Source organism: Diorhabda sublineata, chromosome 10 (genome assembly GCF_026230105.1).
Source record: "Diorhabda sublineata isolate icDioSubl1.1 chromosome 10, icDioSubl1.1, whole genome shotgun sequence".
In the NCBI taxonomy this organism is placed as follows: domain Eukaryota; kingdom Metazoa; phylum Arthropoda; class Insecta; order Coleoptera; family Chrysomelidae; genus Diorhabda; species Diorhabda sublineata.
In genome coordinates, this window is record NC_079483.1 from 14,467,905 (window position 1) to 14,484,921 (window position 17,017).

The 17,017-nt window shown below is 33.1% G+C and overlaps 1 protein-coding gene across 3 annotated transcripts in view; it reads left to right on the forward strand.

The window, feature by feature from the left end:
- The first annotated feature begins 4,483 nt into the window (after positions 1-4,483).
- LOC130449318 (cell adhesion molecule Dscam2) overlaps positions 4,484-17,017 on the forward strand; it is a 241,842-nt gene continuing 229,308 nt past the window's right edge. For 2 of the 3 annotated variants that reach the window (XM_056787058.1, XM_056787056.1), the window contains exon 1: positions 4,490-4,647. In XM_056787058.1, the coding sequence (XP_056643036.1) occupies positions 4,611-4,647 (37 nt within the window). In that variant the 5' untranslated portion in view covers positions 4,490-4,610. Of the gene's footprint in view, positions 4,648-17,017 lie in introns of all 3 variants that reach the window. The other variant, XM_056787055.1, reaches the window with a different exon arrangement.

The window sequence follows — 17,017 nt, forward strand, 5'->3', positions numbered from 1 at the left end:
TCGAAGCTCTCCCATAACTAACGCCAGCCCTACTGTTTCCATATTTTCGTTAGTTATTACAGATACCGGTCGTCCAGAACGTGGCACGTCGGCAACAGAGCCCGTTTTTTAGAATTTCTGGTAGACACTGTTGACAAATTTTGTAGCGGCGGATTCGGAAATTCTTGTTGAAACTCAATAAACATAGTTTCGTAATCAGCGTTTGTACGCAGATAAGACATAACAAAATACTCTTTTTTGAAACGTGAACTTGTTTTTCATTCTCAAAACGCATCTACTCGACAAACACGTCAGAGTGACGGCATAAATACAATTATAGAGACTGTACTAAACATTATAAATATAAATATTCGACAGGTGCTGTTGCTGTTGGTATAGTTGAGTATTGTAACTAGTTTTAACCTAATATAGAATATACTTCTAAATAATGCAACTCATGATGAGGAGACAATAAATGATTTCGTTATGCCTGAAGGTTATGACCATTATTAGTTAGTAGTTTTGATATGATGCAATGAAACATTTTATTGTAGAAAAATAATCAGACTTATTATTTAGATATCTGCGGCAATTCTACAATGGAATCGTAGTGTATGGTTCTAATCTTTAAGGACTATCTTCTAACAATACATAGTGACCATATCCTTCATCAACAATTTTGTTGTTACAGTAAGGAATTGCTGAAAATGGTCTGGTAATCAGAAAAACCGGGCTATCAAACTACTATATTCTTAATACTTAAATTTGCATCTGAAATAATTTGCTCATTTATGGTGCAAAGAACATTCCTTGATCGGAAGATCTCGGCATCAATTCCATCAAGTGACTGTATTTTTATTAATGTGTAGTCTACAGTTCCAATAACAACGAAAAATCTAGAAGTATGGTAAAACTATTCACCAAAACTATCATCTCTTGTCGATTACAGGGAATGTAGTTGTACTCTGGCAGTAAAGAACAAATTGCTAGTGTGAAACTCCTCATACAGAAGTTTTGGATACTCCCACAAAATCTCCTACATTGCATCAAAACGTATTGCTACTAAAAGTTTGGTTGTATACTTCCTGAACCGTAAAAAATGTGTATAAATTTATTATTATTGAAGAAAACAAAGTAGAAGCTTTGTAGGCAATGTTGTATGGGATGCAAGGATATGTTTGTTTCTCACTCAATTCTGAAGCGTTGAAAAAAGGCAATTTCATTAAATTCGTCAAAGGTGTATTTCATGTTTCGATTGGTAATTACAACGAACAAAATATTTGTTTGTTTACATAATTGAGGTTATATAACTTGTTATAATCAATATTCGTTTACATTTTCAAGAATATGTGCTTTAAGATAAGGAATAAGGACTTTAACTTTAAGGAACGCTAAAGCAGGCTTCAAGATTAATGTTAGATTATGGAACGCACTTATAAAATTAAACGAGATTTCAAAATTCAAAGACACTTTAAGTATTTGTCAAGTTCAATGTTATTCATATACATCACAGTTTATTCCTAAATAATCATTGAAAAAGCACTTCATCATTTATACATATTAACTGTTTTATAAACCAAAAAGCTTATTTAGAATTAAACAGTCGGTAGGTTAGATGGAAAGTATATATTAAGAAAAAACAGTAACGATATGAAGTTTGAAACAGAAGAAATAACATTAAAAATTTAAATGTAACTAAATAACATTTTCCACACGCCTAAATCTGAGATTTAAGCGATCCGTCGTCTTTACGTCTTTTAAGTCTCTAAACAAAATAATTCGTTTTTTCCGAAGACCGTATGTCTTTCGAATTCACAGAGAAACATCAGAACGTCTAATGAGCAGCTGACTCTCGTGCGCCTTTCGTCTTATCATTAAATTATTTCAACCCTCTTACAATGGGTTCGTGTCGTCTGTCTGCTGGAACAAAAACTACTTGGGTACTTAGGTGAAGTTATAAGAATAGAGGCTGGAAAAACTGAAAATCATAACAGAGTGGAAAAGAAACGATAGGAAGTAGTTTGATCACACAATCAACACTGGTAGAGACTGAAAGTGTGGTGAGAGATTGGCAAATATTAACAGAACTGGCACAGATTAACTGACCAGACTTGAAAGGATACTTGGACATTATTTGCGATTATTTATTAATAGCCAATGACGATTTTGGTTGGCTTCAAACTGACACTACTAGCTTTCTCCTATACTATATCTATGTCTATTTTCAGAAGTTATATCAACAAGTGGGGTAGAAGATTAATCAAGTGAGCGGAAGAGAAGTTCAGAATTCGGACGCGTCTAAAATATATGCCAGCTATAAAACCGCAAGATACATACATTCCTCAGGGTGGAAACAGAGAAAACGAGATAATGGTCGCTCTAACAGTCTTTGTTAAACGGCAACTTTGTGTTCGACTTTAGTTTGGATAGATAGCGAACTCATACATAACAAAAAATCTTTTTTGTATCGCATTCCACCAAAATGGGAGTTTTTTTGTCAGATGTAATGTACACGATACAACGTGTAGTACAATGCTTCGGTGCGGTAATATTAGGAGAATTTTGTTTCTGTAACAGCTACAACGCGATAACATGTCGGAAATGTAGGCCGTAATGGTTAAAGTATGTTTGGTGAATGAGTTGGAAACTTCGCGAACTATAGACTTGGGTGAAGGTTTATTGTTCTATTTCGTAGCTTTGATGTACGAACAAACACAATATGATTCTGAAATTTGAAATAAGGTCAGTAATTATTAAAAAAACTATTCATATTTATAACTGTTGGACAAGTTGATTGTACAATTTATACTCCAAACTATGTCACTAGTATTAATAGCGCATCAAATGCTTTCCGAGCTTTGATAACAGCAATTTACAAAGCCTCCCAAAATTTTGTGTTGTCGTACAGCTAATACTAAAATTAGTGAACAGTACAATGAATACAAAAAAAAATTAATATTGAGTTTAAAGCTATTGAATTTGAGTACAATACAGCTGATATTTGGTCCTTCTCCAGGTGGTGTTATTTAGGGGTTACAGTCAACTGGATCGAGAATGAAACCTTTGAGAGGAAAAGTCCTGCCATAGGTTGCAGAAGATTTTAAGAGGCTGACGCATATGACAAAGTTGCAAAGCTAATTGCTGATATTTGCAGACCACGACCTGAAACTATCAAAAATTGTTAAAACAGATAATGTATTTGGAAAGTTAGATTCAGAAACAAAAGAGAATGAACATGCTTCGCATGCTTATGAGAGATATTTTTGAAATATAACACCTGTTCGCCGAGTTCTGTTCCTATGGAGCGACTTTTTTCTTTTGGGGATCAAATTCTGAGGCCTCATCGAAGAAAAATCAGCGATGAAATATGTGAACTCGTCACTTGAAAATATAATATTTCGTCTTGTCATATTTAACCGATTAACACAATTTATTGGTGAAAAACATTAATGTCAATTGTCAAAAATAAACTTAAATCTGTTGAAATAAAATCTTGGTTTCTGACAAAACTATTCTCATCTTCAGAAGTATCTACTAGATACTTATTTTGTATATAGTATATCAGATACTATTCCCAAAATATTTTGTATCTGGTAAGAATCTTGCATTTTGTATTCCAGATACTTTGCGGAGGGTATTTTGTATATCTCTATTGAAAGGTTATTTTGGAGTAGCCATACATCTGTATAATTTGAATCGATTCCGCTGGAATCCAGAAATCCGGAAAAAATACGAAATATTTTATAATATTATAATCAGTTTTTCTAATAATTTTAATAATTTAAAGAGTATTATCAATTCAAATTCGCATTTCATCACAATACAAAATGTAATATATATTTTTCAAAATGAAAACGATATAAATATGAATTTCACAAACAGCGTAGTGGGCATTAAGAACTTTAATAACTCATTCTTTATATTTATTTATTTCTTCAAAATCTAGAAAATCCATGCTCTATTTACACCCTCTCTATCATGTGCGAGTTACTAGGTCACCCCATATTTGATTAAAATCCTGACCATCCTGTACTACATCCTATGTTTAGGCACTGCGGGATCCGCCCCACAACAACACAAAACTCTTGTCATCTATCCAACTGCGGCTGACAATTTTCAATCAACAATATCTTTTTCGTATTCATATTTCACTTGAACTGATACGTTTGTGAAAAACGTACGAGTCTCTTAATATCTCTCAAGCCTCCAGCATTTCTACAACCTGTATATATATGTATGAAAGTATTGCTTTTGTGTCAAATAAGACCTGAAACGGAATGTTTGAAGAGTAAAAAATCGACCGGTGCGCTGCAATCGTATAAAAAAGTAGTTGAAGTGGGCACAGTGAGTCCATCTGCGAAAAGGGTCGCCGCCCCCTCGGGGTAGAAAGATGCGCAAGCTCAGCATCCCGACGCTCTCAGTGTGGCGGCGGCTAACACCGAAAGAGGTTGTAACCGTAATATCGCGTCTAAGATGCTAACATGCTTGTCTTATATCATTGCCAAATAAACAAAGCGGGGTTCTACTCGATGCCGTAATCGCGTAACGACTATTTGACATTTCAGTAAATTTCTTCTCGTTTTTCGAGCAGGATTCACTCATTTGGAGATTATATTCAAGTTAACTTCATAATGTTATTACGTTGGATTTATTTAGCAATTCTTACAGGTAAGTGCGTTGGAATGTTTAATGTGCTTCACAAAATGTAATGTGGAATTCCAGTTATTGTTGAATATTTGAATTGGTTGACACATTAATGAATAATGGACAGTGTTATGTTTTAAGCTAATTTGGATCAACTCATCGAATTATTTGTGAAGAGTTGAATGGCACTGAAATATGTATGTCAATGCACTACTGCAATATCATTTACGAATGCTAATAAATATTGATTGAATCTGCAGGAATTCGCCATGGGGATGATTTTTCAATTAGTTTCTTGGTTAAATTGAATATTTACATTAGGGGAGTAACTATACGCATTGAACTTACATCGTATAATATTTTACGTATTCACTATGAATTTCATTTAATGTTATACACTGAAACGAAATTTTTGTATCAAATAATTTGTGCGATAACTTCCCGCCTTCTGGATTATTTAATCGTCCACAGTTTCCTTGTTGTGTTTTAGAAACTTTTGGCAATCTTAGTGTGAATAATCAATTTTAAAACAACGCAAAACACTTATTATTAAATTTGTAACTGATTAACTCTGTTCATAAGTTTCTTTTTCCTGTTACGGCTATTTGATTTGTATTATGATTCTTAAGAGGAATCTCACCTAAAAAAATATTTCCTTGCATAAGTTCAACCGTCTAACGTTCATTTTAAATCTCTACTAATAATATACTATTTGTACTTTATATTTTCATCACACTTTTCACGTATTTTTTTCCAGGTTTATGGCTTTATCCCTAGCGGTAGAGTTTAGTTCAGAATCTTAATTCAGAATCTTCTACTCCCAGTAGAACTTTTTTATCACTACTGAATATTTGAATCTTGAGTTATAGTTATATATTATATGGAATGCAACAGTATATTTTGGAATGTCTCGAATCTATTATTTTTATCGCTTCTCGTTGGGAATTGATTGATTAACGATCTTTTGGGCAACGATGAGGATAATCATAAGGAAGGCGTTTTAAATATGTACGGTCCACGTTAGACAAATGGTGACAGTTTGCAGAGCTAGCGTCAAGGATAGACGCACAAAAATATACTAAACGAAACCATCCGCAAAAGATATGTTTTATAATGATGTTATATTTCGAGCTATAGGTATTGTTGTTCACTCGAAGCAAAAGAAAACGATGATAATTATATCAGTAGATATAAATCCGATCACAAGTATCGGAAAAATTGTCAGATCTACAGGTATAAGTGCAGCCATTGCAAGTGTTTCTAGGATTCTTTGGGAGCATAAATAGTATTAGTATTATATTCAACTGCGTTAGTGTCTATACAGCAATTAATTGTGCAACAGAATATGCTTATAAGCACTTGATCGAGTCACGGAGGAAGAGAATGTTATTCACAAACGTTTCACAATAATCTACTGTCAGAATCAATAGATGTGTCTGCAATTATCTACAAATTTTTGAATTAAATAGATATGATGAAAAGTTCCAAGCAGCTTGTCGCCCAGATCGCCAAGTCTGTTTGTGATGGACTTCTTTTTATGTGCAAAATATTGTGTATGTTAATTCACTGACTGTGTGACTGGCACACAGATGGCGCTCCCATTGTCAAATTGTCAATTGTCAATGACGTTTATAAAGTAGCAGCTTCCAAAAGACTATGTGGGAAATTTCATGGCATTTCGATTAGTCATAAAAAAGTGACAGCCATTTAACTGAAGCTACTTTGGTTATTTTCGAAATAATGGATTCAAAATAATTTCGTGTGTTAATTTATCATTGCTTCTTGATAAAAAAATACAGTCCGAGCTTAGCAATGGCTTCAATAGAGTTATCCTGTTCCATCGAAAAGAGCCATTTATTATTGATTTGCTAAATTTACACGTGGTCGTACAAACACCGATGATGGCGAACGTTCTGATCATCTGATTGAGGTGGGTACTACATCAAAAAGTCCACAAATTGGTTATATATAATCGTAAATTGTAATTCCGTAAGACATTTGAGACCGCAAAGATATCAGAAGGTATTGTGTTTTCAATTATGCATAAACATTTGACCATAAGAAAGCTTTTTGAAAAGTGGGTGCCGCGTTAACTCACAGCCGATCAAAAATAACTACATGTTGATGAATTAGAACAGTATTTTGCCATGATTACACTCAATAAATCAGTTTTTTTGTATTTATATTTGATAATTGATGAACCATGGATTCATTACTTCTCTCCGCACCAAAACTATCATCATCTGAGGGGACTGCAGGCGGTGAACTACGTCCGAAGCGTCCAAAGGCAAAATAGCAAGCTGGAAAGGTTATGGTTTCCAATATTTTGGGATGCACATGGAATATTGTTCGTTAAATACCTCAAAAGGGAGAGATAATTAATAGCGAATACAACATAGAGTTGTTGGATCATTTTAATGCAAAAATCACAAAGAACAGTCTCATATGTCGAGGAAAAAACAACAGTTCGACTTGCTCCTCATACACTGTTTAGTCCACATCTGGCCCTAAGTCACTACTGGCTACTCGCTGATGAGTGATAAATTCAGCTCAAATGAAGAAGCAATTGCTGAGACTGAAGCCTATTTTGAGGCAAAATACAAATCCTACGACATCGACATTGTTATATAACAATATCTCGAATTATGAATATCACGATTGATAGTTCAAGGTTTAATTGGTAATATCCTGAGACAATATTGTAAACTTCACGTTTCTAAATTGGATGGATACATCGGGATCGAAATTCTACACCAACTCTTCAATTCAATACCTCAAGAGGGACAAAATATGGTAGCTATAATTTATATTCATAGAAATACAAATGACTCACCCTGTACACAGACTTCTTTATTCCTCTATAGCTACCTGAACCAGCGTAGCTTCTCCATTACGAAATTTCATATTATTTCTAGATAAGGAATTTCTGATTACAAAACTGTGATTGTAAATAAAACGTTATATTACATGCGTGTTCTAGTTACTTCTTATTCACTTCGTTTGATATTTCCTCTCAATTAAACACTTATACAATGAACAAATTATTCCAAGAGATAAGTGATTCCAACTGAAAACAGAATGTTCTCCAAAGCCGATCTGTTATTTCATCATTTGAATGATACACAAACACAAGTTGCCGTGGGTCTGAAAACGCTGCCCAATGAAAGCAAATATTTCCTTCACTGTTTGAGTAAAATCCTTTCATATGTACAAAATATTCATAATGTATGCAAATTATTCGTTTGGCTCGCTCCGTATTATCATTTGAAGTTCTAGGATCTTGATATCATTCACCTTTCTCCTCACCAATAATTGAAAAAAAAAACTCGAAATAGATGTGTGAAAATCGATTTTTATGTTCATTATCTATATGAGTTGATGGTATGTTTATAGGGGGTTGTGATCAACTAAATTTAGTTATCATCTCTTTTTTTTATAGTCCAGAGTTATTACTCCTTTGGAAGATATTTTTTTCCTTCCCTATTAAGTCTACCTATGTCCGTTCTTGGCTTCGTATAAATTCTTCATTCTCTTTCTAACCCAAGCAGATTTCTTTAATATTTTCGATAAATCATTTTGCAGAAGATTTCAATGTTGTAATCTCAATCCTAGTTCAGCTTTTTCTTTTGACAAATAAGAATCTGCAATGAGATCTATCAACTCCAACTGGGTTAAATAGCAATTATCTTTTTCTTAAAAATCGGACTCCCTAGGACCTTATAAAGATACCATACATTTGAAATCACTATGTTATCTCTTATTGAAGTAAAAACGTCCAGCTATCTCGCTGTTTTCTAAGGGTAGGTGATTTAAAGGTATAATTAAATGAAACCTAGGTAACTGAGGATAATCTACGACATAAAAAATGTTCCACGTCATTTTTAAGTGGGACCAAACTTTGGAAATAGTCCTTAAAGGTCACTGAGTCCGAATTAGGAGAATTGCGTTTTTCTTAGAATAAATCACTGTATTATTTTACATTTCTGACGTAAAACTCTGATTTTGGATACACTTGTAAATAAAGTAACAGCGCATCTAATAGCGGTTCAAAAATTTTGAAACAACTATGGAATTTTTAATTTTTTTTCTTATAGAACTTATAGAACAAGAGGTTCTATAGAGCTATAGAGCTACGTAATGAATTAAAAGAAAAAAGATGTCCACCAAAATTGTGAAAATCGAAAAATTGGAGTATCGAGCATCATCAATTTACCTGTATTTAAAAGGGTTAAAGGTAAACAGATTCACGAAGATATGCTTAATACTCCTGGTGATCAATGTTCTTCGTATGCGACCATGAAAAATTGGACTGCAAGCTTCAAAAGAGGTAAATTGTCCATTGAAGATGATGACTGATCGGGAAGGTCAGTTTCTGTGTCCCTATATCGATGCAGTTCATGACATGATTTTATCAGACCGTCGAATTAGGCTAAAGAAGATATCTGAAGCACTAAATATATTATACGAATGAGTTCATCATATAGTTCACGTCAATTTGGACACGATAAACGTCGCTGCCAAATGGATCCCCAAATGTTTGAATGTTGACCAAAAGCGTGCAAGGGTAGAAGCATCGCGTTCGATCTGTGCTCGATTTGAAAACGATGTAGACTTCTTAAACCGAATTGTTACTATGGATGAGACTTGGGTACATTTCTACGATCCAGAAACAAAGCAACAATCGATGGAATGGCGACACTCTGGTTCTCCAAGACCTAAGAAGTTTCGTGTCAAAAATCTGCTGGAAAAGTTGTTTCAGTTTTTTGGGATTGCCATAGAGTAATCATGACTGATTTTTTGTATAAAGGTAGAATAATAACTGGAAATTACTATTCGACATTACTGACAACTCTACAGGAAAAAATTGAAGAGAAAAGACGCTGAAAGCTATCCAAAGGTGTTTTGTTTTTGCAGGATAACGCCCCTGCACACAAATCTCATGTTGCCATGCAAAAAATTCGTGATTTAGGGTTTGAATCACTAGAACACCTCCCTTATTCACCAGATTTTGCTCTGGCTGACTATGAGTCTCTTTCTTTAACTTTCTTCCAACGAGGAGGTAATAAAAGGTGTGGAGGTCTGGTTTGCAGAGCAAGAAGAAAAATTTTTTGTTTGGTTCTATAGCAGGCTAAAAATTTTTCACTACATCTTCGTATATTCTGAGAAAACTCTCTGTGCCTCCTCCAATGCAGCCAATATTTTTATTATAATTTCCCGAAAATTTAACATTTTATTTTGCTGGAACGAATTTAGAGACTTAGCGTTTTTTTAAAAGTACTTTTTACAAAATTAAATTTCTTTTACCTTAAAATTTAGAGACTTGTTTCTTTTGTAAACTTTCTGAATGTCTGGATTACATTTGACTCGATGTATATATTTTCAATATTTCACATAACTTGCTACAGTTTTTTCAAATGTTCTGAATCGCTATTAGATGCGCTCTCATTTGACGTACGAGTGTACAAAAAATCAAAATTTCAAATTAAAAAATTGACAGTGATTTATTTTAATAAAAATGCATTTGTTCTAATACCGGCTCAATGGTTTTTGAGCGCTATTTTCAAAGTTCGGTCCTACTGAAAAAAGTTGTGGAATTCGATTTCCTATGGCCTAGAGTGTTGGACTGCGATTTTATTCAACTATCTGTCAAAGTACTCGAATGGTGCCATAGGACTCAATAGATGTTCAAGTGAAACGTCAAGTAGAGGTGTGTGAATAGCTCTTTGCTCAGCTGAAAGATGATCGTTTCATTAGACGTATTTTTACTTGCGATAGAAAATGATTGTCTAAACAACCCTAGCATGGAAAATCAGCGGTTACACCAAGGACAATTACCAGAACCCGTCGTAATGAGAAGTCGATTCGAGAGAAAAGTTTTTTTTGTGTATCTGGTGGAATTAGGAACGTTCACTGTACTTAGAAATTGTTCCAAATAATGCATATGTGTGAGGTTTCATCGATGAAATATTCAGTTTAAGTTAACCGAAAGTGGGTTCTCTTACAACAAGACAATTTTAAACTAAATACTGTGGAAATTACGCGGAATATAATCGAAGAATTGGGTGGTATTGGATTCCTACCAGTTCAGCCATTGATCCAGAACTTGCATCGTCAAATTACTATTCATTCATTGCGAAATTCTTGCGTGGGGAAAAGTTTGGTTCTAAACGAGTTGTTAAAAAAGCAGTGCTACAATTTTTGGTACTCAAGCCTAAGGTCTCAACAATTTTTTACGAATAGTTATTTATTAGACAAAGTAAAAACATATTTATGAGACATCTTGTATATTTGAATGTGTCAATTCATACTTTGAGAAAAATGATTATCTATATCTAATTCCAATCTCAAAACATTACAACTATTCCTCATAGCATGGAAAGTGAATATTCTACATATTATAATAATATGCAGAGAATCTAGGGTATTATAGCCCTGGAGTGAATTTGATATGTATGGCAATGATAATGAAAATTCAAATATTAGCTATGTACACAACCTTGGCTGAATGTAATTTATCATGCGAGCAATTGACACGACATTCTATTCAGAAAGATACATGAAAAATTAGTTATTTGTAGTTACTTTTCAATTTCTCAAATTTTTATCATAATCAAATGGAAAAATATAATAAACCAAGTAGCATGATGTCGTCTTTTTTTCACGTCAATATTTAGTTATTTTTTACGTTATATGACCAATAAAATCACGTTCTGGGGACGTAAAAATGTCGTGAACATGTCACAGACCAGCGGCGTCATTTTCCAACATCCTAGTGACTTCTTTCATAGACGTACTATTCAAGAAGTTTTTGTCAGTAAAAATAACTGCTATATATGTGCAAAATATATATCGTTACATGAAATAACAAATACATAAAACATTTTTCCCACGACACTTATGAAAATGATAGATTACACACTCACAAAATTGGTTGATTTCAAATTCTTGGAATTCCTAGAATAAAAACTGGAAATCACTGCCATAAAATTAGAAAAAGTTATGAGAACTTATGTCTTATAGCTCAAAAGTTGCTAAAATATAATGAGAGAAACATTATTTTTCAAAGAAAATAACCAATACTCTGGAAGATACTGAATAGCTCATTATATAGAAGGAACCTATCTAAATATACAAATGCTTAGAAAAAAGCTGGTACATGTAAGGTTTTCTTTTTACATTGAAAAAACTAGATACAAAACAATCATGTTCAATATTTATTGATAATGAACTATAACACGTAGGTCTTCAAAGAAAGTTACTTCGAACACAATTTATTTCTCTTTTCATGGGGGTCACATTATTGCTTTTCAGTAATTACACATGTTACTAAATATCCATAGTTTTTATATCTTGGTGGAAACGTTCACCCCGCTGGTCGCTAATAACTCTTAATTTCTCAGGAATGAGAATTTTCAATGAAACTTAGAAGCTAAGCGAATCTAGGAATTTAAAAGTTTCATCCATTAACTAGCTACTCGTAGTTTGCACTCATTGTGTTGACCAAAAATTTCCCTCACGAATAAGTTCCAAGCACTAAATTGTTGCATGGTGAGTTTTTCTATAAAATTAATATCTCACAGCACCTTTATATTTTGTGATTCAATAAAAATAATCTCTGTAAACTTCACTTAAATGTCCTTTACAATTTGCGATTCAGGTTGAAATTCTTTGTCCATTTTGTCTAACATTGTGTGTCCTGTATATTTTTGTAGGTTTACTTATTCTCACTGAATGGGCAAGTGGTGTAGATGGTTGTAAATTCCAATTATATAATCATGGCAATGATAGCACTGGTAAAAACAAGGGATTGGTACTGAAAGTGGGTAAAATTCTTCTGAAAATACAAGCATTCTTATTTTATGTCTAAATATTATTGCATTATGTAAACATTCACTGTTAAATCCTTAATTTGAAAATCACATATTTTATGATGAGCATAAAAAATATGGAAAGCATTGCGAAAACTTTTCTTTTCACGAATGTACATTTGTGGTCCATGCAATATAATCGGAATAATGTTTTTTCAATACACGCGTATAGGATAAGCCACTGTGTAAGTAGAAACAATCACTATCAGGATAATCTGATAAAGCCCAGTTTCAAGGATCCATTAATAGAATCTAGCGAGATATCTGCAGCACTTCAATTAATTACTGAAGGAGAACCTAGTCTTATGAACGTATTATCGTTCACGATGATCAAGTTAAAAGTAGTATTAGTGATAATTGGAACACAAGTATAATTCGTGTTATCCATTCCACAAGTGATTAAGGAAATTCGAAAATTCCAATTTATTTCCTCGATTTGATATTATTATTACTTTTCCATAACTTGCTAGGCAAATGCTTCACTCATTAAAATTTTCAATTATCCTAACAACGGCATCAAAATTTGTTGAAAGTTAATCAACAACTAGAAAATTTTGTTCATTATTAACTCATCATAAAAATATCAAAGTACGAGTTTTGACAAAAACACCAGTGGTTCTGTGCTGTGGCAATAAGAAGACTTCGCCTCAACCACAAGGAACTTACTCAGGGCTATTTGATGTCGTCAGAAAGTCGTCCTGTCTGCCAAAGTTGTCATGTTCCTGTAACTGATAAGCACATCCTCGCCGACTGTAGAGAATACAGTATATCAACAGTTTGATATGAAAACCAACCTCAAGGAGGTTGTATTGTAATAGATTTTGTAACAATTCTTTATTTAACTTACGAGTATGTATCTTATGATTGTTTTTGTGTGCTAATGACCAGCGATGTCGCGGCACATTAAACTGAAATAAAAAAACTGTCTCGTGCGAACCCAGCTTCGTCAGTGAACATTTAAATATTCTCCGTAGGACGTGGAGTAGAAGTACCATGAAGCCACATCTAACATTTATTGTAGTCTTCTGTTTTATTTAATAAGTTGTTGACTACCCAACTAAATTCTTATATTTTAATTTTTTTCCTAATGTAAGTAATTCGATGTTCGACAGTATGCAGTTCAATTAGAAATGTTTGGTTGTGTTTTAATACCTCCTGTAAGTATTTTCAACAACTAATCACAATTTATGATAATTTTCTTTAGAATTTCTCTTTATAGCCAACAGTTGCCTTGTCATGTACAACGATATAAAAATCTACATATCTCCTAAACAATAAATTTGATCGAGTTAACCAAAGAGTACCTTTTTGTCATAAAATCGATTGAAAAAATTATTTTTGCTATTTGTAAATCATACAGGTTGTCCCTTTGAAAGTTACAGATTGTTAACCATTGGGAATGAACCGCCCCTGGACGTCAGATAGTAGCATAGAATTATTTATTCCGTCAAACACACTACATGGACATGTGTAATCATCTGTTAAAAATTTATAATATTCGAATGTATAATTCAGAAGATATACTTAAATATAACTTCTGATCTCGCAACTTTAATGCCTATAATTATTATAAAGTTAGCTCTATAACCCCATTTATGGTTTGAAGCTCCATTGAGTGTCTTTTAAAGTTACTTCAATCACTATTCTCAGCCGTACTCAAATTTCAATGAATATTAATCACACAAACAATAATTGAGAGATGATATAGAGAAGTAGTAAAAACATAATATTAGTCTTTGAAATATACACTCGATGGCATTCCGTTAAAATAACCGTTGAACCAGTAAATAAAAAAAGGTTCTAAAGTGTTAGGGTTATGTTAGGGAACTGGGTTAGTTTAAGTGAATACACGGGCTTGTTTTCAATTAAAAGAACTATGGATTACTGTCATTTCTTATCATGTTTCCATTTTCGAAGTACATCAAAGATTTACATTCAAATTGTACAATTCAAAACGTTAATTTTCAATTCAACAAAATCTGTTACCAAATACTTGGCTCATTTGGCACATAATCGTTTATTAAACATTATGTAACATTTGTTTGGATGCATATACGAGTACATATAACCATAATATTAAATTGAGTATATTATTATATTGTGCCATATCAGTATATTAGGGGGGAGTTTAAGCCTCCACTATGTGGTAAAAGCTATTAAAATAATTGTTCATTTCACACAGTTGAAACTCAGACTAACTTTCAATTAGAGGGTGTGAAAACTAGAACATACAGGTTTTCTAGAAGAAACTTTCTCATTATATTATTGTAGCCCTGATATCTGTATATAGGGTAGAAAGGCAAAGGACAAATTACAAATAGAAGAAGGATACTTTACCAATCGTATAACCTATCTAACTTCTGATCTTCTCTTAGAGAGAGTAGAATTACCACACGTCACAGACACCCGTTGGACTCATTGCCCTTAACATGACTCTTCTTAAATTGTGTCTGATGATCAGGATGGATTTTTACTAGCAAGTACAAAAATACGAATAATAAACCCTTGGGTGTTCTTCTCGACCACTGATGAACTCACAGATTAGTCTTATGTTACTAGCGAGCAGCGGGGTCCAAGTGTCCGACCCGAAGAGTCGTTAACCTGAGGTCATATTAATCGACTTGAAACCAAATATTAAATCACATCTGTCTCGGCTGACTCACGAATACGATAGAATCAAACTGCATCAGGACTTCGGTCGCGTCTGTTTTCTTTATCTTCAATATATATTACGCAACCCAAACTTCAAATTAACTCTACATAGATCTAAGTAACATCGTCCAATAGATTTTGCGTTCTCAACAATTTAATTCATTTATTGGTAAACGTTATTGCTTCTTCTCCACAAATTACACCATCGAGGTTTTCGCAAATTGATTGACAGTAATCTAAGGAGGAAGGTTCGACCTCTTATAGCCTAGAAGATCTAGTTACCATCAAAATATATATATGATAACTGCGCATATAGGCAGAAATCGAGTTAAAGGAAGAAAAATAGCCTCACTACAATATAATTATATTGTCTACAGTGTGACTTTAAAATACGAGTAGAACAGAACAACAGAATGTTCATTGGAGAGACCTTATGGTTACCGATGGCATTGAAACAGAAAATATACACATAATCTCCACATAGATGAAACCACTCTTCTATGAGATACAATACAAGATATTCTCGATTCCAGTTATTATTTTTTAATGTTTAGACCTGTATGACAGAAAACTAATTTAGGGAAAATCAAGTATGCCTTATAAATTTTCCAACGAACATATTCCTCATACATAAAATCCACTAATGAGGTCTAGCAGGCTAACGTATCAAATTCATTCGTCAAAATGATCCTTTAGCCAAAAGGTAATTCTTTATCGAACGATCAAGGCAGCCGTTATGTTGAAATTACTTATATCTTGATATCATTTGCCGAATGTACAAAACCTCAACCTCGATATTTCCTAATAAAAGAATATGCTATATTCAGATTCTTCAACTTCAGCAAACATTGTATTGAACGAAAAAGTGTCATTTTTGTTCCCTTCGTATTAATTTTCAATTTTATAAATAAAAGGCTCACAATATCAAGGTTTTTGTATTAATATTATATTGTAAATTTTCTTGAGAGAAGGAATGTTAATAAAACTGTACAAGTTAGTTTTGCTCTTGGAACTTTAAAACTTGAACCATTCATTATACTAATTACGAGACTACAAACACGGCACTAAGATATCTCTTCTCTATCGCCGGTATTATTTGACTCCTTGTATAATTCTAGATTTCTGTAGAAATTTGCTAATGTCTATTAATAGACAAACTTTGTCTGGAAACTTCTGTCCAATTGAAGTTCACTTCTTAGAAACATCTGAGACAATAATTCGACAATCGGTTACCCAATAATAGACCCACCACCTTTTCGATTACATTAAATTCTATCTGGTGTCGCTAGATGGCGTTCATATTTCACACTAGAGCTTCTACTACATTAAATTGTAATTGGCGCTGGCAGATGCTGTGCGGCTGTCTACCTGTCAAAAGATAACATGGTAAGATCGAATATTTAAATGTTTCTAAAATTTTTAACTGAAAAAACATAGATTTTGCATGTATTACAATATTATACAAAAATATTAACTCATAATTATTGATCCTGATAGAGACCACCGTTACGTAGTTGTGTTGATTTAAAGACATTATTTAATTGACTGATGGGTGAAAAAAGTATATTTTTGCTTATAGGAATAAATTTATGTTAATAAACCATAAAACACGGATAGATTGTTTGGTGAAACAGTCAACTATTCCATACCCTTCATTACTCTTGAAATTTTTTGATAAAATCGTATTATTTTAAAATGTTAAAGGCATGAATTGAAACGTCGTCTTCTCTACGAAACGGTATTTGTTTTTTGTTGTCGATTCCATCAGACAATGGATCTCCCTTTTATACGTGATAACTTGATGTAAACAAGCATCGCTAGTTTGCAACGAATCCAAACTTCGAGCTGCTATCACAAAAGGAATAATCAGTCTA